Source organism: Protopterus annectens, chromosome 1.part0 (assembly GCF_019279795.1).
Source record: "Protopterus annectens isolate FY-2018-M chromosome 1.part0, PAN1.0, whole genome shotgun sequence".
In the NCBI taxonomy this organism is placed as follows: Eukaryota; Metazoa; Chordata; order Ceratodontiformes; family Protopteridae; genus Protopterus; species Protopterus annectens.
Window position 1 is genome coordinate 1306003141 of NC_056725.1, and position 26772 is coordinate 1306029912.

The 26772-nt window shown below is 43.8% G+C and overlaps 1 protein-coding gene across 1 annotated transcript in view; it reads right to left on the bottom strand.

The window, feature by feature from the left end:
* EIF3D (eukaryotic translation initiation factor 3 subunit D) overlaps positions 1-26772 on the bottom strand; it is a 1307751-nt gene that overhangs the window by 596993 nt on the left and 683986 nt on the right. Inside the window, 1 exon segment of the mRNA XM_044070941.1 lies at positions 22344-22491. Within this exon segment, the coding sequence (XP_043926876.1) occupies positions 22344-22491 (148 nt within the window).

The window sequence follows — 26772 nt, forward strand, 5'->3', positions numbered from 1 at the left end:
CGTAATACAATAATATGCTGCTGATACTCTAACATATGAAACTGGCAGTTTAAGGTCCTAATGGCCAAAGTAGCAGAAGTCCAAACTAGTAACCACTGTCCGTGAAAGTAGCAGAAGTGTATACCTTCTTACCCCATCTGTCCTGGCCCTGGAATCTCTATCAGAGGGGGTAGGGTTTTTGGCAGTAGCAGCCTTAATGCCTTTGTGTCCCTGTGAAATTGTCTCTGGGTCCGCAGTGGGATTCTTAAAAAGGAACTTGTGAGAGTCAGATTCTCTGTAATACCGGTCAGGTTTCCTGGGAGCTGGAGGTAGAGTGTCTGGGGCTAGGCTAGATTCCAAGAAGGCATCATCTACAATGTCCAGTACAGGAGGGATAGCTAAAGGCCTGTGTTGAGGTATGAGTAATAATTCCCTAAGCCTCTTATTGGAGTCAGAGTAATCCTGGCTTTCCAAGCGCAAATGCTCCCTAAGAGTGTGCAAAGTTTCACCTAAAGAAAAATTTACTGGAGGAGAAGCTGAGGGTATGGAGCCCTCTTCGTCAGCATTCTCACTGGTAGACAAGAGCAAATCCTGGTAATCAGAAGAAACAGAAATTTCAAAATCCTGATCAGAAGAATCAGAAGGAAAATTAGTTCTAGGTTTCTTAGAGGGAGAAGGCTGGCTTCCCCTAATTAGAGTAATAAGGTCTTCAGCCATTCTTATTTGTTTTTTAGGTATATGGGCCTGACCATGCGGTTTGGACGTCGGTTTTCTACGCGTGGATACAGTTTTAGGCCTTGAAGATGAAGATGGCGTCAGTTTGATATGCAAGTCAGTAGGCCTGAATACACCCCTCAGAAACCGGTGCCTGCACAGCGCCTCCGGACCCATCCAAGGTAGAGACATCTGCAGGTCCCACAGTCGAAGAAGCATCTTGCGGCATACCTGACTCCGAATGGGTCTCAGTAGAGGTCTGCAAATCTGAAGTAGCAGGTATCAGGGGCTGCGAAATCACCTCACGGAGTACGGGTGAACTTGCGACTAGCCTAACGGAAGAGTCGTCAGCAGCTTTGGACCTATGCGGTCTGTCTCTATCTAAGTTTTTTCGGAATGTCGGTAGTCTGATGGCTTACCAAAACCATTTCTGGATAATTAAACAGAGTACTGAAGTAGTTTGATGCAAAAATGAACAGCCGACGAATAGCATGAGGATTGAATAAGGCACAATACCGACAGCGAGGGACGTCGCGGTCTGGGCCTAAGCAAGGAATCCAGTACGAATGAAAATCTTTATTAAGTATTTGCTTTCCACAAGAAATACTGACATCGGTTTAGAGCAAGAAAAAGGATCCCCAACGGGGTACTTAGCTTTTTTGAAGACTTCGGTTCTGAAACTCTAAAACGAAATTTTCGGCTGACCGGCACTTGCGAACTGCTTCTGCTTCGGGAACCGCACAGCAAGAAAGACTGATGTAATGGTGTCGGCTGCATGCTTTATACCCCTGACTACCTGACGTTATGGAAAATGAGACAGCAACCGACACAGGACCCAAGACTTTGATAATCAGGCCAGCTGAGGGCTACCTGCAAGTAGATAACCCAAATGTAATGACTGCAACAGTGAAACACGAAGAACATCTGAAAGTGTATGGAGCCTGCCCTGAAACGTAGGTACTGTCTGCAGGATCCTCTTTATTGGGATGTGCAGGTAAGCTTCCTTTAAGTCTCTAGGGTTGCCAGCCACGCATCCTTGGCTAGCACAGGAAGAAGCTGTTGAAGAGTTAGCAGTTTGAATTTTGGAACCACCAGAAAGGTGTTGAGAATAGAGAAGTCCAGGATAGGATGCCAAGAGTTCTCTTTTCTGGGTACCAGAAAAAGTCTTGAATAAAAACCTTGTCCCCTTTGTTCTGCTGGGACAGGCTGAATAACCCTGATACTGAGAAGAGAGAGAACCTGGTGTTGGGCCTCCACCCATTGATTTTGGGGGGAGGTCTGGCCAACCATTCGGGGTTGGTAGTGTGTGGCAGTGGAATCTGTATCCTTGGGAAACTATGTTCAAAACCCATTTGTCCTGGTTAATGAGTTACCAGTTTTTTGCATGCAGGGCAAGCTTTCCTGCTAAGGGAGCAAATAGTTGAGCAGGGCTTGGAAGGGTTAAGATTAAGTCATTGTGCCATTTTTCCATAGGGGGTGGCTTACTACTTCCCTGCTTTGAAAGTGGGAGCCCCCCACTGCTTAGATCTGTGCGTAGCCTGAGACTGAAGTCTTGGTGGTCTGCTGTTCCTGGGTTTGGACTAAGAAGGCCTGGAAGGGACTGTAAAGGACCAGTTCTTTGAAAGCCAATGCCTACTGAATCTAGGAGGCTGTACTTGTAGAAACTAACAGTTTGCATAGATTTAACTTTTTCCTCCTTCCTTCTGAGGATGACTTCTGCTTTGTTGTCAAAAAGGCGGTCTTGGTTTAAGGGTGCATCCAGTAATTTAGCTTTAACATGATCTGGCAAGTTTTGTTCCTTAAGCCAAGCATGCCTTCCAAGTACAGACCCAGTGACAGCAGCCCTGCAAGATGCTTCTAAAGCGACAAAACCCCATTGCAAACTATGTTTACCAACTTGTTCTGCAGAATGCATTAAATCTTGCAAGTCTTTGTGTTTCGCACAGTCAGGAATCAACATCATTTTCTGTTTAAGTAGTCCCATAACATGCTGCTGATACTTAACATATGAAACTGGCAATTTAAAGCCCCAGTGGCTAAAGTAGCAGAAGTGTATACCTTCTTACTCCATCTGTCTAAGGCTCTACAATCTCTATCAGAAGGGGTAGGATTTTTGGCAGCAGTAGCCTTAATGCCTTTTGGTCCTTGGGAAATTTTCTCTGGATCCACAATAGGATTCTTGAAGAGGAACTTGTGAGAGTCAAGTACTCTGCAGTACCTGTCAGGTTTTCTGGAGCTGGAGGTAAAGTGTCTGGGGTAAGGCTAGATTCCAAGAAAGCATCATCTACAATGTCCAGAACAGGAGGGATAGCAAGAGGCCTGTGTTGGGGCAGGAGTAAGAATTCCCCGGGTCTTTTTGGACTCAGAATAGTCCTGGTTTTCCCAGCGGAAATGCTCCCTAAGGGTATGCAAGGTTTCACCAAAAGAAAAATCTTCCGGAGGGGAAGCAGAGGGAATGGAATCCTGTACATCAGAATCCTCATTAGTAGATAAGGGCAAATCCTGGTAATCAGAAAGAGCAGAGATATCAGATTCCTGATCAAAAGAATTAGAAAGAAAATCGGTTCTAGGTCTCTTAGAGGAGGAAGGCTGGCTTCTCCTAATTGAGGTAATAAGGTCTTGAGCCATTCTAAGCATTTTTTTTTTGAGGCATATGGGCCTGAGTCTGCGGTTTGGTCGGTTTTCTAGGCGTAGTGAGAGTTTTTGGCCTGAGGAATTCAGTATTTCCAGATGGAAACGATGCCGTCGGTTTAATATGAAAGTCTGTAGGCCTGAATACACCCTCAGAAGCCAGTGCCTGCACAGCGGCTCCGGACCCATCCAAAGTAGAGACATCCGCAGGTTCCATAGTCGAAGAAGCACTTTGCGGCATACCGGACTCCGAATGGGTCTCAGTAAAGGCCTGCGAATCTGTATTAGCGGGCATCAGGGGGTGCGAAAGTGCCTAGCTTAACCGAAGCATCATCGGTAGTTTTGGACCTATGCGGTCTGTCTCTATCTTTATCCTTACACTTTTTTGGAAGATTGGTAGTCAGATGGCTTAAAGCCATTTCGGTGTACCGAGATCGAGAACGAAAGTATTTGGCTACAAAAATAGCCCGACGACAAATAGTTTGGGCGTCGAACAAGGCGCAAAACCGATAACGAGAGACGTCGTGGTCTGGGCCTAAACAGGTGATGCAGTAAGAATGAAAATCTCTATGAGGTATTTGCTTTCCACAGGCAAGACAATTGTTAACTTTTTCTGACAACGGTTAGAGCAAGAAAAAAGGATCCCCAATGGGGTATTTATCTTTTTTGAAGACTTCGGGTCTGAAACTCGAAAATGAAAATTTCAGGAGACTGCCAACTGGCACTTGTGAACTGCTTCTGCTTCGGGCACTGCATGGCAAGAAAGACTGATATAATGGCATCGGCTGCATGCTTTATACCCCTGACGACCTGACATCATGGAAGAAGTGACAGCATCGACGCAGAAATCCGAAGACTCTGGTATTCAGGCCAATGTGATGACTGCAACAGTGAAACACGAAGAACATCAGAGAGCCCAGGATCATTTGATTTTTTCAAAATGATGGGATACCCTCTAAGTTTTGGTCTGCTTCAGAAATGCAACTCTTATCCCCTTATCTGAGGAGGCCCAATGTTTCAGAATTGTTTTCTACCTTTCTGACAAAAAGGCTAAATGTCCTCCAATCCTTTATGGATGTAAAGAAAGGGTAAAGTCCAAGTTTTACAGTGGGGGTGGAGGTGGGCCTGGGGAATGCACAGTGGGCAGTTAGGCTGAGTTAGGACTGCTCCCTGTGACAGTCCTGGGCTTGACAGCTCCACGCTTCTATTGGGTTTTGCTTGCAATTTTCTCCAAAAATCTGGACTTCAAATCTGAGCTTCTTACATGCGCCAGATTTGATTTATAGGTTCATACTAGGCTATCTGGCCTAGGGCATTTATAAGCCTAGCCAGAATGTGTTTGGCTTTCGCCACCCATTTTAAATTTATTTTGCTATGCCCTTTTTCGAGGTTAGTATACTGTGCGCCTCTGTCTAACAGTGACACAGAAGTGATACCAGAGGTAAACCTACGATCTCCCATCCACTCATCAAGATTCCTCTTGAAGAGAGTCAGTAAGGGACTCTGCCTAACCTGGACTGGGATTTTATTCCAGAGTGAAGGGAGCCTCTGGGATATGAATCTGTCCCTCCAGCATGTCCTATTTATTTCAGTGCTGAGGTTCAAGTCTCTCGAGCGCGTAGCTCGATGGGATTTGGATTTTCTGAGGTGCAGCATGTCCATTAATTCCGGGTTGGACATGGCTTTATACGTCAGGCACAGATCGCCTCTGAACAGGCGGTATGCCACTGAGTAGAGCTGGAGTTTCTTTAACCGGGCAGCATATGGCATCTGTTTGAGCCCTTTGATCCTCTTGGTGAGGTACTTTTGGGGTCCTTTTGGGGTCTTTCCAGTTGCTGCAGGTGTCTGGTAAGGCACATCCCAAAAGGGGCATTGTACTCAATTATGGGCCTGATGAGGGATGAGTAAAGAGGCACGATGACCTCCCCTGATCTAGATGTGAATCCCTTCATGATTAGATTAGGTGGGCTATATAAAATGTTTTTCTAACCACTTTGGCCACGTGGTTGTCAAATGAGAGATTGCTATCAACTTGGGTCCCCAGGTCCCTAATTAACTTCTTCTATATTTAATGGATTACCACCTATGTGGTAATTTGTGGGCACTTTGTTTTTGCCAAAGGGGATGACTATACACTTTTTGGCATTTAGCTTGAGGCCATGGCTCTGGCACCAGTTGTCTGTTTCTATGAGGCCCTTTTGGAGGATGCGTGTTTCGGCTGGAGAGTCGATTATGGCACCCAGTTTGCAGTCATCTGTGAACTTGGTCAGCCACAGTCCTTCCGTGTTGGCCTGTACCTCCGAGAAATATATACCGAACAAGAGAGGTCCCAGGACTGAGCCTTGTGGGACACCACTTGTAACTGGTTTGGAGTCTGACATGGCTCCAGCAATTCCAACCATGTGGGTTCTGTCCTTGAGCCAGTTTGCAATCCATCTAGTGACATAGGGGTTTATATTTAAGCTGGTGAGCTTATCTATAATGCCCGAGTGGGGTATTGTATCGAAGGCTTTGCGAGGTCCAGGTAGGCTGTGTGGACCACCTTCCCTCGTCAATGGCCTTGGTGACTGTTTCAAAGAAATCAACCAGGTTTAAGAGGCAGGATCTGCCCTTAACAAAGCCGAACTGGGTAGGATCCAGTGTCTGTAGGTCCCCAATATCTTTATTTATGAGGTCCATGATGATCCTTTCCATAGCTTTGCAGACCAAGCTAGTCAGGCTTATGGGGCAATAGTTTCCAGGATCTGTTGAGGCACCACCTTTATGGAGAGGGACCACTGTTGCTGTACGCCACTCTTTGGGCACATATCCTGTAGTAAGGCTGAGATTGAACAGTAGTTTTATGTTTGGGTTTAGCTCTTCTTGGAGTTCATGTAGGGCAGCCCGGGACACCGTCTGGTCCCATTGATGCTGTGTTTTCTGCTTTGGAGAGGGCGGCTCTTACCTGAGTATCTGAGATGTCAGGGGGATCAGCACTCTGCTGTGATAGATATTTGCCCTTTTGGGGGGAGGGGGGAGAAGTTTGCGCTGAACCTGTCAGCTAGGATGTTGGCAATGTCTGTGGGTTCAGTGTATTTTTTGTCATTTTGGACTAATTCTGAGCATATCTGGAAATTACCACCCAGGTTCCTAACATAACTAAAGAAAGCCTTGTGATTATCCTTAGTGTCCTGTGCAATTTTTCTCTCGAAGCTGGCCTTAGACAATTTTATGAGTGCCCGTAGTTTTTTGCTAATACTGATCAGTGATGCCTTTCCTTTTTGGGATTTTGCTCTATCATTTAGTAGCTTACTCCTTCTATTGTATAGTTTGTTTATGGCTGGGGTCCACCGGACAGGACGTCTGCCTTTGGAGGATTGGGTCTTGGTTTTATTTGGGATCGCATGATCCATGCATTCCTGAAGGTGTTCATAGAATGCGTTTATAAAGGATTCTGCGGTCTGGGCCGTATTTTCCACAGGCCCGGGGGCTTTGAAGGATTCCACCTCGGTTTTGAGGAGCGAGAAATTTGCTTTAGAGAAGTTTTTCACTGTGGTTTTCTGGGCAGGGGGTGGGGTCGGGATGTGAATATCCAGTGAGATTAGTTTATGGTCTGATCTTACCAGTGAGGGATACACTTCTGGTCTGGAGCATAGAGTCCCTATGTTGGTGATGATCAGGTCCATTATGTTTTCCCCTCTTGTGGGAGTGGTAACAAGTTGTTCCATAGCATTTGAGTTTATAAATTCTAGGAACCTTTGGGCTAGGGTGTTGGAGCTAGAGTAATGCTCCCAGTCTATGTTTGGGTAGCTGAAGTCGCCCAATATAATGGTGTTTGGAGAGACCTTCATATTTTCCAGTGTTCTCAGAAAGGCCGAGTGGGGTTCCTGGGTTTGGGAGGGTGGTCTGTAGCAGGCTATAAACTGGAAGGCAGTTTTACCCACTGTTAGTTGCACATGGATAGTCTCTGATGCTTCGTGCTTTGCCACCAACCTGGAGGTGTGGGTATCTTTGATGAATATCGATACTCCCCTCCTTTTGTGGTTCGGTCCAAGTTTTGGGGCGAAAAGCATGGTATGAGGTATAACCTGGTAGTGCTGGGGTGCTCTTGGGAGCCCTGAACCAGGTTTCTGTTACTGCACAGATATCGATGTTCTCCATGCTAAGGAGAGTTTCAGTGCGTGCATCTTGAGGTTTAGACTTCTGGCGTGGAGTAGCATTACTCTTAGTTTCTTATCCCTTGTGATACCTATGGAGGTGGGTTTGTCTTTTGAGCCTTGCCTAAAAAGGGCACTATGGGGTAGCAAGAGCCTTTGCCAATATCCGAAAGCCCAGGGGTGACAGGTGCAAGCCGTCCCTAGCGAAGCATCGTGGCTTGTCGAGCATATCATCCCAAGCTGACAGGCATTGGATCCCCTTTGAATGACACCAGTACTTAAGCCAATTGTTGAAATTGATCATCTTGTCTTCATATTGTGGCATCATTCTTGGCGAGGGTAAGATGCTACTCAAGGTCAGGGTCATACCGGTCTTGGCTACATGCTCAGAGAGCTCCTTTATGTCTCTTTTCATGTAGTCCAGGGAGGTACGTCTCAGTCATTGTCCATGCTGGTGTGAATGACCCGAGTCATATTTGTACTTGCCTTGGAGTGACCCGAGTGCTTGTGTTATGTGGCGGATCCTAGCGCCCGACAGGCTGCTCACCGTGACCCTCTCCTTGTTCAGCCTGGTGAGCGGGACGTCAGTGTGCCTGACGATAGAGTCACCTATTACAAGTGTATCAGGTGTATTGTTTAGTCTTAAGGGCTGTGACTGTTCAGCACACTGGCTTTGTGAGATATGTGTTGCACGTGTTTTGTTTTGGGGTAGCGGTTGCTTGGGTGTCTGCTTTGGAAGTCTCTGCTGCTTAGGCAGATCTTTATTTAGAGCCTCCGAGTATGTTTTTGTGTGATTATGTGTTTGGTTTGCTGTCGTGGTAGGTCTATGTGAGACTGGAATTGTAGTGAGTGTGGTTTCCTTCTCCTCCTGACTGGTTATGCCAGTACTGAGTTGAGAGAGCTTAGCCTCCAGTTTGGCTATATGGTTGCATCTCTCACATGTGTTGGAATTTGTTGGGAGGAGGAGAGGGTTGTCTGTGTACATGAGGCAGTTGTAACATTGCCTCAAGATTCCCAGATTCACCAGCTGGACCGGAGAGGAGATTGACAACTGACCTTTGGACATGCTAGAATAATATTGGGAATTCCTTAATAATTGAAAACAAGGGCCAGTGGGGAGTGAGGGTGTAGTGCTTTTAATTTTTAGTGCTGACTTATATAATTGCTTTAGCGCGCAAGTGCCAGGTAACTTAAGTGCAATGTGTTACAGGTAACTTAAATGCAAATATGACAAACAGTAACTTTCTTTCAAGTGAAACAAGGAAATAAGTACAGTAAGCAATGCAGATATCACTAGTGATCCACAGAAGCTGAGAAGCCGCGTATTAGGTGGAATTAGCGTTCCAGGGAAATAACAAGCAAACAAACAACAAGCATATAAACAAAGCTAGATTCAGCAGGCCTGGATCTAGTCTATGCTACAACAAACAAGGTGTACCAATTTCAGTAAGATACAGTTCAAATATTCAGGCACTATAAACCTTTAACCAGAAATTCCCAGCTCAGAAGGGCAGAGTCCAGCCTCTTCTCCCACAAGAGTGCAGACCACGAACCTTCTTAATGTAAAATAACTGGCCTGAAGCTCAAGTGCCTAAACCAGAACTAATACACTTTAAGAATAACAGACACTGGGCTCTCAATCAGCAGTTCCCAACTTAGAAGGATGAAAGCTACCTGTCCTGCCACCACAGTGCATGCCACAAACCTTCCTAATGTAAAACAACTGGTCTGAAGCCCAAGTGCTTAATCCAAAAGACTTAGAATGATAGCTACACTTTAATCAAGTTACTACCAAGCAGTAATAAATACAATTGAATACTTTAGAGAATACCTGGATTAGTGCTCAAGTTACACAAACAAAGCTAGATCCAGCAGGCCCGAATCCAGTCTATGCCACAGCAAACAAGGCACACCAACTTCAGTAAGAAGCAGTTCAGATATGCATGCACTATAAGCCTTTAACCAGAAATTCCCAGCTCAGAAGGGCAGAGTCCAGCCTCTCCTCCCACAAGAGTGCAGACCACGAACCCTCTTAATGTAAAATAACTGGCCTGAAAGCCCAAGTGCTTAAACCAGAATTAATACACTTTTAGAATAACAGACACTGAGCCCTCAGTCAGCAGTTCCCAACCTAGAAGGATGTAAGCTACCTGTTCTGCCACTACAGTGCAGACCACAAACCCTCTCAGTGCAAAACAACTGGTCCGAAGCCCAAGTGTTTAAACCAAAAGTCTTAGAATGAGTTACACCAAGCAGTAATAAATAAAATTGAGTACTTTTAAGACTATGCAAAAGTAAAATAAAGTAGGTAGAAACACAAGTACAGTAAAAGCAGATGAAATCTTTTTTTTTTTTTTTTTTTTTCTGAGCAAGTGCTGAGATCAAAGAAACAGATTTGAGTGCTGAAACTAGAAAACTGGCTAGTTATAAGAAAAAAAAAACTAAGCTAGAAGGCTTCCCTTCAACACAGAAGGGCTTGGGGGCTCAGAAGCCTACAGACAGTCTATACCACTTAACAGGAAAGGCAGGAAACAAGCTTAAATTTTTTTTTCCTGTTTCCCAGATGCTCTCTTTGTACACAGTAGGAGTGCCTGAAATCAGAATATGATCTCACTGCACTCAGTTGAGTGAACAAATGAGATGGGCCCAGAAGGAGTATCCAAACACAAATTTACAAGAGGGGTGGGCAGTTTCAAGGCCACTAAGATTAACACCAAAACAAAAACAGGGAGGGTGGGTGGGAATAACTGAAGAGCAGAGTCAAAAAGTACAGTTTTGTGCCTACCATAAATGTAGATGTTCGAGGATCCACATTGCTGCAGTCCTAACCATTGGGTAGTCCGCTGTCCAGTCGGCCCGAATACCAAAGTATATGGCTGACGTCGGTCAAGGCGCATTAGACTGATGTCAGGACGTCAGGGTACTAATGCGCATGACCGACGTCATATCCTCAGTCTTTTCTTGCCCCAGATGTCAGAAGACCCTAAAAAGACAAGGCCTAAACCAAAAACACCAAAAAACCCTGCACCAAACATATATACAATATATACAAATGTACAAGAATATAGCCTAACCCACACCACCACCCCTAAACACAGAGGGAAAGGAGGGAGGGTAAATTGGACTGCAGCAATGTGGATCCTCGAACATCTACATTTATGGTAGGTACAAAACTGTACTATGTTCTTCATTCCACATTGCTGCAGTCCTAACCATTGGGTAGAATCCCAAAGCAGAGGTAAGGGAGGCTGGCAAATCATAAGGAAGCAGGAGCTGTCAACATGCCTTGCAAAATAGCTGTGGCAAAACCAGCCCTAGATTTAGAGTAGAGAGGAAGGTGGTAATGCTTAGAGAAAGTATGTACTGAACTCCAAGTAGCTGCCTCCAAAATATCCTTAGTTGCCACCCCTTAGAAATGCTGTAGAAGTGGCAGTAGCCCTAGTGGAATGAGGCCTAATCCCAGCTGGAATCTCCTTGCCATGATGGGAATAACAAAATGAAATGCAAAACCCAATCCACTTAGAAATAGTTTGCTTAGACACAGGCTTGCCCTGAGAACTCAAAGCAAAAGAAACAAACAACTGCTGAGACTGCCTGAAATCCTTAGTCCTGCTTAAATAATAACGTAACTGCCTATGTACATCCAAAGTGTGCAAAATCTTTTCTCCCTTATTTTGGGGATCTGCATAGAAAGTAGGCAAATGAATAGTTTGGTTTAAAGCCACACTAGAAACCACCTTAGGCATAAAGGAAGGATTAGTGCGTAATGATACCCTATCCTTATGGAAAATCAAAAGGGCTCTACTGCCATAAGGGCCTGCAACTCAGAAACCCTTCTTGCAGAAGTAATAGCCAACAAAAAAGCAGTCTTCCATGACAAGTATTTCAATTCAGCAGTAGCCGCAGGCTCAAAAGGTTGTAGAGTAAGTTTTTCCAACACAAAATTGAGATCCCAAGCAGGAGTAGGAGCTCTGGGGTCTTATATTCTTTGCCCCTCTAAGAAACTGCTTGAACAAAGGATGCGAAAACAATGGTGGGTCACAATCATAGTGAGCTGAAATTGCTGCAGCATGAATCTTAATGGAAGAGAAGGACAAACCTTTGTCCAATAACTCAGTAAGATATTGAAGAGCCACACTCAAATTAGGCTCAGAAATCTCCAAATTCTTTGCTGCACTCCAAAATAAAAATCTCTTCCATTTCTCTCGTACACTTTCCTTGTACTAGGTCTTCTGGCTTCCATAATCACATTTAAAACTTGTTGAGGAAGTTGAGACCTGCTGTGTTTCAAAACAGAATATGCCAGGCTGTTAGATGAAGAGAGTGAAGCTTGACATTGAGCAGGTGACCGTCCTTCTGAGATAACAGGTGTGGAATCAAAGGTAAAGGCCATGGAGGCTTCCTTACCAGACTCCTTAGTAGTGGGTACCAGTGTTGCCGAGGCCAATCTGGAGCTATTAAAATCATCCTTGGCTTGTCTTGTCTGACCTTTAGGAGCACCTTTGGGAGAAGAGGCAGAGGTGGAAAGGCATACACATGAAGATTTTTCCAACTGAAAGAAAGAGCATCCACTTTCCAAGCTGTGTGATGAAACCCCTTTGTGCAAAACTTTGGCAGCTGGTGGTTTAGTGGAGAAGCGAACAGATCTATGTCTGGAGTTCCCCATGACACTGTCAATTTCTGAAATACATGAAGATCCAGTTTCCACTCGTGGGGATCCATGATTTGTCTGCTTAACACATCTGCTAAGGAGTTCTGTGCTCCTGGCAGAAACCTTGCCTGAAGAGTTAGTTGCAAGCTGAGCGCAGTCTCCCATAAAATCATTGCTTGCCTGCATAGAGGATAAGAATGTGTTCCCCTTGTTTGTTGATGTACCACATGACAGTTGTGTTGTCTGTTAGAATCAACACCTGCCCCGAAGCAGCAACTCCTTGAAAGCCATTAATGCAAACTGGACTGCTAACATCTCCTTCATGTTGATATGTAGATGCAGTAGTCTGGCAGGCCACTTGTCTTGTATCCACTTTCCATTTAGATGAGCTCCCCAAGCAATGTCCGAGGCATCTGTCGTTAAAATCTGACTCGCCTCTGGCCGGGTCACAGAGAGTCCCTTGTTTAGGTGACATTCCTGAGCCCACCACAAAAATTCTTTTGGATGCAAGGTATTATTTGAATGACAGTGTCCAAATCCTGGCAGTGCTGTGTCCATACATTTTGAGATACCATTGCAGCTTCCTCATATGCAGTTTGGCATTGGGAAGCACCAGAATACAAGATGCCATGAACCCTAAGGCTTGAAGGACTGTCCTTGCAGTCAGCCCGGACTGAAGAGATAGTTGGTGGAAATAACTGGAAAGATTCTTTTGTTTGTCCGGGGTTAAAAAGGCCATCTGGGCTGCTGTATTCAGTCTCACACCCAGAAAGCACATGTCTTGAGAGGGTACTAGACTGGACTTTATTTCGTTCACAGAATACCCTAGGCATCTTAGCACTGCTATGACATATTCCAAATGCTGTAGAAGATCTTCCTTTTCTTGAGCCAGAATCAGGCAGTCGTCCAAGTAAGGATAGATTTGAATTCCTTTTAGCCTGAAGTAAGCTATCACTGGAGCCAGAACCTTTGTGAATACTCTGGGCAGTAGATAACCCAAAGGGCAATGCAGAGAATTGATAATGAGAACCTCTAGATCTATCCCTCAGATACTTTCTGCAACTTAGTCTTATAGGCACATGAAGGTAAGCTTCCTTGAGATCTAAAGTTACCATCCAGTGATCTTTGCCCAGCAGAGGTAAAAGCTGTTGTAACGTCAACATTTTGAACTTGGGAATGTCCAGATAAGTGTTGAGGATAGATAAATCCAAAATTGGTCTCCACGTGTTCCCCTTCTTTGGTACTAGGAACAGGCGAGAATAAAATCCTAGGCCTCTTTCTGGTACAGGGACTGGCTGAATTATTTGGAGTAACAGAGAAATTTGCTTGTGAGCCTCTTTTCTTTGTGGAGGAGGAACGTCTGGCATGCCTTTGAAAGGGGGCAAGGTATGGAAATAAAACCTGTAACCGTGGTGAATGATATCCAAAACCCATCTGTCTTGAGTAATTAAATCCCAATTTTCTTTGAAAAGAGACAGCCTTCCTCCCAAAGGAGCTGCCAGACGAGAATGTACTGGCAGCTGAAAAGGCAGGTCATTGGGTCTGTTTACGAAAGGACTGACCCCTGCCCTCACCAGAAGTCTGAGCAGGAGAACTCCCTGTTCTAGGCCTAAAAGAACCTTGAGCTCTGCCCCTACCCCGTCTAGACCTACCCCTAGACTGGGAATCATAAGCAGGATATGTCCATCCCTTAGTAGGCCAATTTCTGCTAAACTTTGGAGGTTGCACCTGCAAAAAATCTTTAACAGTCTGCATAGACTTAGCCTTGTCCTCCATTTTCTTTAACACTGCTTCCACAGGCGAACCAAACAACACATCAGACTGTAAAGGAGCATCTAAAATCCTTGTCTTAACATGCTCAGCTAAATTCTGATCCCTCAACCAGGCGTGCCTGCGAAGAACAGAACTAGTGGCAGCCACCCTCGAGGAGGCCTGCACAGCATCAAAACCACATTGCAAAGAATGCTTACCCACTTGTTCAGACACATGAACTAAATCATGCAACTCTTTACATTCAATACCTTCCGCCAGAGCATCCACCTTAGATTTCAATTGTGTAAGGAGATAATTTTGATATTTTAGCATGTGAAACTGACAATTCAACGCCTCATGGCTAAAGTGGAAGAAGTATACACTTTCTTTCCCCATCTATCCAAAGCCCTTGCCTCTTTATCAGAGGGAACAGGATTTTTAACAACAGAGGCCTTAACACCTTTAGGCCCCTGAGAAACAGTTTCCGGGTCTGCCCTAGGACTCTTAAAAGATATTTATGAGCTTCAGGCACCCTATAGTACCTATCAGGTTTAACAGGGGCAGGAGGCAAAGAATCAGGGTTCAAGGAAGCCTCTGCAAACACATCTTCCACCACATTCAACACAGGAGGTATAGCTAAGGGCCTATGCTGGGGTAAAACAAGAATTCCCTAAGCCTCTTCCTGGAATCAGAGAAATCTTGGCCTTCCCATTTAAAATGCTCCCTCATGGAATGCAGAGTCTCTGAAAATGAGAAATCCTCAGGAGGAGAAGCTGAAGGAGTGGAATCATCCACATCAGAATCAGAATAAGGAGGAAACTCCTGCACGTCTTCAACCGAAGACTCAGAAGCCTCAGAACACTGTTCAAAACTCTCAAACTCAGGCTCCACCCTAGGCCTCTTATCAGGAGGGGGCATAGAACCTCTAATCATAGTAATCAAATCCTCTGCCATTTTAAGCATATGTTTCTTAGGCACAGAACCTGAAGTGCTAGGAGAAGCCCCCACTGAAGCTAAACTTGGCCTACCCCTCAAAGAAGTCTTGGAAACAGGAGAGGCTCTAACCACCTTAGGAATAGAGGGAAGAACAGCTACCTGAGAAGCCCCCTCAGCCTGGCCTACCTCCTGAGAGGGCACATCCTGTAACAGTAAAGTCTCTGCCTGAGACTCCAAAGAAACTCCTGGCAAAACCTGTGGCTCCACTGAGCCTTCTAAAGAACCGACGTCCGGGACTGCCGGTTCTTCAACTCTAGGCTTAGCTGCTTTGTCCTTGCGCTTTTGACGAAGCCGAGCATCCGACGGCATTTTATAGTTACAACGCTTCCCAAACACTAACCTGGCACAGTCTAACCTCCTCTTAATAGTGCGTTTGTTAAATCTAGCACAAGAGCGGCATCCAACAACGTCGTGCTCAGGCCCTAAGCAAGGTATACACAAAGTATGATAATCCCTATGAGGTATCTGTTTCCCACAAGAAATACAGTTATTCACTTTTTCTGACATCCGTTTAAATACTGAGGCAAGAAAAAACCAAAATGTTCCCAACGGGTACTTAGCCAACTTTGATTCGGTCTGAAACTCCGACTTCAGAAAATTTCAGAACGCCAACCTGCACTCGCAAAACTGCTTCTGCATCGGACCATGCGGCAAAAAAGACTGAGGATATGACGTCGGTCATGCGCATTAGTACCCTGATGTCCTGACATCAGTCTAATGCGCCTTGACCGACGTCAGCCATATACTTTGGTATTCGGGCCGACTGGACAGCGGACTACCCAATGGTTAGGACTGCAGCAATGTGGAATGAAGAACATCTTCCAGTTCAGTTAATATTCCTGCAACACACAGTTAAAATCAATTTAAATACTGTATTTGTTTGAAAAAAAAAGTGCAGATAAAGGTACTTAAATTCTCTTATACGTCCAGTTGAATACAGCAAGTTCTTAGCCGGCCAAAGCTGAGGTTTTTAAGCAGAAAATATTTCACAATTTACTTTTGACTTTCATTTGGACAGCGCAACTTTGATAGGTAGCTTCAAATGAACTTAGGTGCCTGTGAGAGACAAAGCTGCTTGATGGACTGCAGAGTTTCACCTCTTTCCTTAAGCCTTTGGAAGACGCCTTCAGCATAGTGTTAGAAAACAACATTCCTATATACGGGTGCATTATAGTCTGTCTTCAGCCAGGTATGTCTCCTAAAAACTGAACCTTTTGTGGTTGCCCTGCAAGACACATTCACTGCATTAATAACCACATTTTTGGTATGCCCGATAACCTGGGCTGAAAAGTCACAGAATTCAACCATCTTCCGTCTCAGTACCCTGCAGTTCTCCGGCAGAATATGCTGGCACTTGAGTCAATGGATCTGTCAGTTTAAGAGTCTAAATACTTGAGTAGTATAAATATATATGCCTTTTTCAAAAACCTGTTGAAAAAGCAACAGCCTACCACTGGGAATACATTCCCTGGCTGGAGCTGAAGAGGATCCCTTGGTGGAATCCAGAGACCCTCAGCTAAATCAGCCAAAGGGTTTTTGTACAACTTACAAGATTCTGGGCCCCAAGAACCAGTCAGATTTCCAAACAGCAAAGGGGATGGAATCCCTCTCCAAAATAAACTGATAAATGCATCTTCCAGGATAGAAGAACCAGTAACATAGGATCAGACAAGCCCATGAAGTCTCTACATTACAGAGTTATGCCTGTGAATATTCTGTGGTCTCCCACTAGGAGCACTTTTTCATCTTGCGAAGGGTGCTCCCTAAAGAGATATCCTCCCAAGGTGAAGCAGAGCAGAGGGTGACCTCAGGATCAGAACAACAGAGAGGGGCAAAAATGGATTTGGCTAACCCAGGTCAATCCATTCGCTTCTGGAGTATCAGAATCATTCATTAGTAGAGGTTCAACCCTCTTCTTTTTAAAGGGGAACCTGACACTTCAGAGATTTTCAATGCTAGCTGTTTAGACTTAAGGAAACTCATTCATGAGGTCCTAAGCCAGCAGGAAGATGTCTATGAAGAAGCAGAGGAAGTGGATGAGGTCAAGGTTTTGCTCAGCTTATGCTAAGGCAAGCTAGCTGTCATCTGTTTTGCCTTTGATTGTTTAAGCATCAGTTTCTCAAACTGCCTTGGTGGCTTCAGGTCATGAGTTGGAGACTAGGGCTCCCAAGAGTCTCCCAGAACGTTCTCAAACATCAATAGAATGCTACTATTACCCTTGCTAGAAACTACCCAAGTGCCAGCAGCCAGGGCCCTCAAAGGCACCTCAGAAATGGCAAACTTTTTGAGATCATCAGTCCAAATGGGCTGCCAAGAGAGACTGTGTGTGGCAGCCTGCAGAGGTTGCACTAGAACACTCAGCAAAAAGCTAATCTGAAACCAGAAGCTCTGAAAGCACCTCACAGAGTTTAGTACTGTCAGACTGAGGGAAACAATGGTATCCAACAGACTGCCTTTGGTCTTGCATCACTTCTCCTTATGTTAATTTTCGATAGGCTTGCTCTTTGGAGGAAAGCCACCAGAGGCCTTAGTCAATGCCATCTTAGCATAACAGTACCAGATGTGCCTCTTCTTAGGTTCTAAACATGTGGAGAGATTTTGTGCTCCTGACTGTCCTGAAAGTGAACCTGGTACAACATGAATTACCACTCATGTTGTGCTCAGGGTCAAGGCAGAAAACACACACACAATGAAAACTCCTCATATACAGGATTTGCCTCCCAGAAGCTACACAATTATTTTCCTTACTAAATACCTCTAAATCAGACTATCGAACTATACGAAAAAAATGCAGCTATAAAAAGTGTAAAATAAATTCCTCAGTGGGGTACTCTTTCTTCCCGAAGCAAGCCAACTAATGGACAGACAACACCTTTAAAGATTCACATAACTGTATTACTGCTGCAGCAACTACCCCCCCCCCTTTTTATCAGAATCCTTATATCTTCAGGACTGCAACAATGAGTAGAAGATAGAAAAATCAAATGTTGTGGATGGCAAAATAATAAATTCACTTCCTTGTCGCTCTGGTATTATCTTTGTCTAGTCATTCAGTAAAGTAGACACTAAAAAGCAGATAAGTGGCCAATGTCCTTCCACAAGTCAGGTGAAATCAATATGATGAAGCAGAAACCTGTCCACTATACATTCACCCATGTAACAAATAAATATGCAGAAAATTTAACCTGCTGCCCCGGAACATTCTTTCAGTTTATAATAGCAGAATACAGAATAGTCAAGCTAGCATTCAGCATCCCTAAAATGTATACTGCATGAAGGAACAGATCCCAAGAAAAGATAAAATGGGTTCTCACCGGAAGTTTTTGCTGCCCTCAGATCTGTTGGGGAAACCACGATGCACAAAGCTACTTGATCTTTGGGTGTAGAATTTGTGACCCCTATCTGTGGTCACATACTGATAACAGAACTGTTGCATTTGAAGAGTCTTGCACTTTTTTTCATTTATGCAGAATCACACAGATGTCAAATGTTCACTGACGTCATTGGTGAAGCTTTCACAAAAAAAAAAGTTTCATCTTGCATTGGTGTTGGTTTGTGAAATGATTAATGCTTTCAGTCATTCATGTTCCCTCTTCAAGTTTTTTTTCCTAGGGATGGGGGATATGGGAGAAGAATACAGATGCATATGACCTTTTTCTAAATGCAGAAAACCTTTAAGGCTCAGTGGAGAGGTATTTACACACTTTCCTTCAGTTAAAGATCCTGGACTTCCACCACCCAGAATGTAGGGGTCCAGAGAATTATAACCAGAGTCATATAGCCTACGGTTATAATTCTCTGGACCCATACATTCTGGGCCAGGGTAAGGCATGCAAAAATAAGCGCCAACTATGACTGCCTCCAGAATGTGGCAGTCAAATATCCCGCTCAGCAGCACTGGAAAGAAATGCTGAAAGGAGAGACAGCTTTAATTTTGCAATCCACCTCTACCATGGGGGAGACATCTATTATAATGATTTCTCACTCTTCCTCTAGGGCAGCCAGTTGACAGAATTATCTGGAGTGAAGCCTTGGGACTTGCAGAACCACAATTTCTTGTCCCCTTTTTGCTTCCTGGAAAATGTCCATTGGGAATAGAAAAACATATTCTAACAGGAGACAAGGTCTTGCCATCCTGTTCACTTCTAGACAGTCTCTAACCTTCGGTCCAGATGGACCCAGCATATGGAGCATTAATAAAAGATATTTTCACCTTCTGCAAAGTCTCAAAGATGAATCCAGACCTATTTATGTACAGCTATTCCAGTGACTGCAACTCTTGATGTGCCATCAGCTGTTTTAGAAATTATGCTCATGTACACATTTGACAGAGACTAGAGGGTAGCAAGCTGCACAGCCTCAGATGTCCTGTCCACTGCAAATAAGGGCCCTAAAATGAACTTGAATAATTCCTTTATCAATTCCCTCAAAGTGTGTTACATGGACCATGTAATTCAACACCATGAAAGCCAAGTTCATTGAAGCATACATCCTCTTCCCAAATCTGTCTTAACACCCTGGACTCTATTAGGGAATTGACAGTAAAGCTTTTCTTGGCCAGCTCTTTCTTGGTGGCTACCACTACCACCATGGAGTCTACTGCAGGACTCTTGCTTCAGAAAAGTCCATCTTTTGGAGAAACCAATATCTTGTTGGGCTTACAGGGAATTGGTTCAACAGATTCTTGTTCTTTCCAAGCTCACTTCTAAACCAGGTCCACTAGTTCATCAGCAGGACAGACCACCCAAGAAGATGGATCAGCTCCAAAAGTATCTGTCAAAACTGATCCCTCCTGGGAAAAGGCCCATCAGTGGACCACCCATCCTTCTGTCTCAGCGACTCCACTATCTCACCAAAGGAGACATCTGCAAACGGGGATATGAGAACCCCCTCTCCTCACCAAAATAAGTACCTTCGGTGAGGGACCCTCAAGAGGAATCCACATACCCCCTTTTGCACAGATCTGCTGTGTACCTACACAGCAGGATGCTACATGGAGGACTCAAAAGCAGATGGGAAGTCTACAATTTGGACTGCCTCAAGACGCTGTGGTGCTGGTCGGCCCAACATGACAGGAAGAGAGGACAGAGGACCCAAAGAATACTGTGGGGTCAGAGATGGATCCAAGTGGAGAAAGGACCCTGCTCCCTACACTGTGAGAGCACTCTCTCAAAGGCCTCAAATGATGATGTCAAGACATGTCCTGAAGCAACTCTAGCAGGTTCTGAGGAACCCGACAAGGGCATGCGCGGAGATGTCTGCCCAGTATAGGTTCCTAGATTATCACACCAATCTCACAGAAGAGGCATTAGGAGGGGAACTCAAAGCAATCTGAAAGGATTTCCCCTGCCAAAAAGGGATCCAAGCCTGCGGCTAATGGACTCTACAGAAAATCTGGGCAAGGAGAAGTTGGATCCCTAACTCAGATGGGCTCCGACACAGAAGATGGACCTGATGACTTGGACTTTTTTCCTTGGACTTCTCCCCTTGGTCTTATCAGAGATCTTCTTAACAGAAGGAGATGAGGAAGAGAACAGGTCAACTTCCCCCATGGTGGCAGGGAGACGCCCCTTAAGGGTGAGTTTAGATTGCCTACTGGCAAGAGCTCTGACCCCGAAGCACAGCAATCCTCCTCTAGATGTGCAGTTCCTAGGCAGCACATGCATATGGAATGGGCATCTAGGGCTGAATCTTATAACCACAGGAGATGCATTTCTTGAAGCTAGATGCTTTGTCTGACATCCTATGAACACCCCCCAAAAGCAAAAGAAAACGGCAGCAAGAATAACCACATTAACTCCAAAAATACTTCAGTAAACCCCACAATAACCATTAAAAACAACTACACCAATAGTTTTAGAGAAGCCAAAAGTGAGCTGTAACTAAAGGGTGGAAAATAATTAGCCAACTCTAATGAAGGAGAGAATTTTTTTTCTTTTTGTTAATTTTAAATGGGGAGGAGAGAAAGTATGAAGAAATGCATAAAGTAATATTCGATGTCAAGAGACAAGAAAAAGGGTACAATAAAATAAGTTACTTATCTGATCGATAATATCCTTCACACACTGAGCCAAAACATCTGTGTCTGAAGCATTTGAGAGGCAAATAAGGTCTGGAGTAATTCAGTGCATGGAGGGGGACTAAGTAAGAAAAGGAGCCTGACTCTTGAGACAAAAGTCTGTAGAGTGGCTGATGTCAGATCCAATGACCCATCAGTTGTGGACGGACAGAAGGGATATCAGATCAAGGGTCAATGGACACAGAAATTAAACAAGAATGACAGACAAAGCCCTGTACTAATTGAAAGCTCTTACAATTTCAAAATTAATAGCTGAAAGCTAGGAAATGCACATCACAGATCCCTAAAGAAACCGAAGCGAACAAAAAAAAAAAAGTTGGGATATATAAGTAGGGGGGTGTGGGGGCATGGCCCCCACTTTAGTGGGTTTGATGTACTGTGGTGTGTGTGTGTAGGTAGGCATGCTGGTCAAGTGATTTCTTACCATAAGAAAAACGTTTGCTGATGTGAATGTTCGATGAAGAGCTGTTTGATGATGTCAGTACGATGAATAGCCATTTGAGGTAAGTAAACTTCAACAAAGTGATACAGACCCAATTAACAAAGCAAAGCATGTCAATATGCATAAATATTAAAACACCTAAGGCAGCTCTTCACAAGATTAAGAGGAAATATTTCCACATAAATAAGTTATATGGGTGTGCTTACCAAAGGTATAAAGAAAAACAAGTAGCATTTCTAAAAACAACCTGCAAGCCTTGAACAGTCAGGTTTTTAACAAATGTAGACAAAAAATTATCCACATAATTTTATAAAATCACACAAAATACAGACCTGGCTTGGAAGGATGGCGTCTCAAGAGAAGTGTCTGTAACACTGATGACATGGCTTTAGATGTCACACCCACAGATGCTAGGAGCCACCCAGGAGAGCTGAAGCAAACAATCAAAGCCAATTTGCATGACAGGAAAGGGACAGGTATTAAGAGGTGTGCCTCCTCATGGAAGATAACAGTTCAAGCATCCCAAAGAGGTGAGCACAGGCAGTCAGTAGACATGTGAGGCAGCGCAGAAATATGCTTGTGTTGTACATAAAGACTAACAACAGCCACTGCACGTTGTCATCCAACAAAATGAGGGTGTTAAAGCTCACAACAGGAGCAGACCACAATTTCCTTAAATAGCAAAGGATGATGGGACTGCCATTACTTAGCTCAGGTCATCCAAAACCCTGACAGCATAAGATAACAAATGTGTCAGTCAGGCTGTTGGGGTGGGAACAAGAGAGAGAGAGAGAGATGCACAACTACAATTTAACAAACAGTTCTTCTACTTGAACTATTCTTTATTACTCAACATGTTAGGAGTCCATTTTTTTATATTTGTACACCCTTAAATAAAAATTAAATCTGACAACCAAACAAGCCTTTCTAGCATCTTGAGCTAATTAAAGCATTACAACATACCAAAGTCCGAATTGTCTCGTTTATCAAAGAACAGCTTGGAGCCTACTCTCTGGACAACAATATCCCAAGAGTATACGGACCGGGTGCAGCACATCAGAGTGGCCAGGATAGCATCAGTCGCAAACACATTTCCTTGAGTCTTTGCCAACTGCAAAACAGAAAATTTGCATAGGGAAAAAGAATATTTAGAAAACCAAGCAAGTTGGGTTCATTTTTACTTGGATCAGCTTAAAAATATTAGGTTTTCTCACAAGAAATTATCACAACGATAAAATACGAAAATAACACAGGCAACAGACAGGCACTCACCTATCATTACTTTAAAGGTGATGTGGTCCTCTTCAGTAGTAACCACCGATGCTTCCTTTTCATCATATCTTTAGCTTGAGACAATTCTGAATTTATATGCTTTTTCTCACACCCACATTCAGAGGGGTAACACTTCTGGGAAGCATGTTACAGCATCAAGCACAAGGCTAGAAGGGCATGCACTGTCCATGGGGCATTCAGTTCAACTACCACTTAATGACTGAACACAACATGCACGGCAGAAAAGTCAAATCACACACAAGGATATAAAAAATAAACTTTTGAAATTGTGGGCTGGTCAAATCCACATTGGAGACTGCAAAAACTTAAGCCCTGGTCTAATGGTTTCCAGTCAGGAAGGGAAGCCTGGGATAACAGGGTAGAACAAGGAGCACCCAAGCCCTGGACTTCAGGGGATAAGGCTTTAAGTACATCTGGTGTTGAGGATTTAAGCAGCCTATGCCTTCATGTAGCTGGTTTGTTCACTGCACAGGTTAAAACTGACACAAACAGGGCAAAGATAACACAACAGGACACCATGAACCTCCATTTTCTTGAACCTGAATGTTAGAAACACTCTTCCCAAAAGAACCAATAAGATACAACCCACAAACAGATGTCTGGAAACCAGCTGTGTGTGTGAGGAAACGGATTCCAAGGATTTAGCACACAGTGTCCTGCCAATACCCAGAGACATGGCAGTTTCCAATGGAGTGGCACCAGAAGCCTTGGTCAACACAGGCCCAGGGATCAAGAGGCTGAGCAAAAGCCCCAGTAATGCCCATGACCTCTCATCTAGAAAGATCAAGCATCATGGAAATGGCATTCATGTCCTATTTTTCCCTCTCATACTCGATATGCTTATCCATCTTTTTAAACTCGTTAATTTTCCTATAATGGACATCAAAGACTGGTAACTATCTGATTCAGTGACCTGACAAGCCGAGGCTTTAGGCTTCTATTGGTGCAAATAATCCCCAAGAATTTTCTCCCTCCTGCAAACAGTTTTCTAAGGAAAAATAAATACTGTAAGGATGGGATGCTGTGCTGTGGCACTAAATAAAAATACCAATCAAAACAGAAATCTTTGTGGGGAATTTGGTTCCCATAGGCATAATTAATTTATCAAGGTGGGCATCAGCTCAGATTCTATGCTGATTTTCTCTAAAGAAACTATTCTGAATTTCACAAAAAAAAAAATAAAGTGAAATAAATTAAGAAAAAGGTTACTCTATAGAGCACTTATCTTTCACAGACATCAACTTCAGAAAATCCCTAAGATAGAGACAAACTAACATGCATAAACAGGAGAGTTTCCACTGGTGATGACTGCCAGAAATGAGCTATGCAACTGCATCCCTTGGAATTATGCTGCCAGGTATATCACAAGAAAATATCCCATCAGCTACCCAGTGCAGAATCTCTCTAAAGTCAAGTCTGTTTATTTGTGCAAAAATATATCTACATCATTCCTGCTCTGAAAAACTAGTCTAAGCCTAAAGCCAGAAGCCATAACCTTATTCAGACAAGCATGGAAATATCACAGAAACAGTATAGAAGGGACATGAAATTATTTCTAGGAAGAATCACTACAAATTAATTGCTGTGAGCATACCTGACTTACCTTCAAATAAGGTTCTTCATAATAGGTGGAACATCTGGGTCCTTTCTTATGGAGCATACTCGCATAGCTCTTCTTTAAATCTTAAGCTCCCTAACTTAAAGTGTGGGGACCTTCTCTGGCTCACATTCTGATTCCTTTTACAGAATAAGGGGCACACACAACCCCCAATATCTCCACCTCCTGAGCCTCACTAAAACAAGAGGTTGGACCCAAAAGAAAATTTAAAATATTACTTCTAGCAGGTCTGTTGTCTTGCCATAGCAGCTAAAGTCTTCTATGAAAGAATTACAGACGTAAAGGAATAATGCAACCACTGCAGAAGGCCAATGGAAGAGAAACTGATATACTAAGTACTCACTTGTTGTTTACATCTTACTTCAAAAAGCACTATAAATTAATAGACTGTCTCGATAGATTCCCCAACAGCTATCTAATGAACAATTTTACAGTGGTAGAAGGCTAAAAGGCATAAAGAGGAATCTGGGGCAGAAATGACTGACTAAAGGTCTTCTCAAAGCATGAACTATTTATAGGCTGATAGCATTACTAACCCACTGATATTTGGTTATGTTCCAGTATCCAAGTGATTGTGACACAGACTACCTAAATGGAACAATTATTCAATTTTTAGCCCAGGCTTATCCACCTTACAGTGACAACAAAATGTCATTAGCAGCATGAATAAGGAGTGGTAGCTACAAACAACTCCCGGACATAATCAAAGGAAATGAACAGCTGGTTCACCTGTTTGTAGATGGACGTAAAAAGTGCAAATGATAAAAAAAAAAATGAAAAGGCAAGCATCCACCATGACGACAGATCTTTACTTGTGCTTCATCCTTCTCACCACTAGGATTGCAGTAGCCGTCGTTCTGCTTAGCAATGATCTAAAAACATTTCCAAACTACAACTCCTCCCCTTTTACCCGTACTACTTTATTCTGACTTCATGCTCAGGATTTGCAGTATGTCACTTGTATACATAGGTTTCTTGCTTCGTTCTGCTTACATGCACAACAAATAACTCCAGTCTGTCAGGCTAGAGAATGGTGGGTGGGAACATGAAGAAGGCAAACCATGACCATGCATATCTATCATTATGTTACGTACATAACTTTTCAATCTGGCATTATCTGGCTCATCATCCTCACCACCAAGACAGAACCTCCCCAGCAAATCCTTCTGCATGGCATCATGATTGGATTCCCTCAATACCTGGAACTAGAAAGGAATACCTGGAATAAGAGACCACATCCACCTTTTATTGCCTTCTAAAAGTATTCAGATAGACCCAAATCACAGTACCGTGTCTGTCATCTACGGAAATAGTCTAAAAAAGGCTGGTGTAGCTGGCTCTTGTACAATGAACACTGAGCTCTGCTGTTAACAATTTGCCGTGTTTTTCCTAACAATACTTGATACCTCCAAACACACCTGGATAAAAGTACAGCTGTGTACACTTACCATAAATGTAGATGTGCGAGTGTATTCACTGTTGCAGTCATTACATTTGGGTAATCCGCTGGCAGGTTGCCCTCAGTTGGCCTGAATTCCAAAGTCTTGGTTCCTGCGTTGGTTGCTGTCTCCTCTTCCATGACGTCAGGTTGTCAGGGGTATAAAACAGGCAGCCAACGCCATTTTCTTTAGTTTATCTTGCCCCAGATGTCAGGTGCCCCCCGAATGGGTAGCAAAAATATATATAAACTATATATACATGCAACAATATAACTTTACCTTCATCTACAAGCAAATACACCACAAAGGCTGTAGAAAATAGTGAAGGAAAGAGAAACTCCAGAATAAAAGGGGGATGGCAGGCGGGTAACCTGGACAGCAACAGTGAATACACTCAAACATCTACATTTATGGTAAGTGTACACAACTTTACTATGTTCTTCGTATTTCATTGGTGCAGTCATTACATTTGGGTAGAATCCTAAAGCTATGGATGGGAGGCTGGAGCTAAACTGCATTAGGGGCGGTTATAAGGCCCAGCAGAACTGCAGTGGCAAAGCCTGCCCTGGACTTAGAGAAGAGAGGCAAATGATAATGCTTTGTAAAAGTGTGAAAAGAACTCCAACTAGCAGCTTCTACAATGTCTTTGGTTGGTACCCCCCTCTGAGAAAAGCTGCTGATGTAGCTGCAGCCCTGGTGGAATGAGACCTAATGCCCTTGGGCACCGGTTTACCATGACGCAAGTAGCATAAACGAATGCAGTGACTTATCCACTTTGAAATAGTCTGCTTTGAAATAGCCTTTCCCTCTGATCCTGCAGCAAATGCCACCAGTAGTTGCTCAGTTTTTCTTAGACCTTTAGTCCTGCTCAAGTAGAATCTTAGTTGTCTGTGTACGTCCAAGGAATGCAGAATCCGCTCCCCCCATGTTCTGCGGATTTGGATAAAAAGTTGGCAGATGAATAGTTTGGTTAAGAGCCACACTGGAAACCATCTTAGGCATAAAGGAAGGATTGGTCCTGAGTGACACCCTGTCTGGGTAA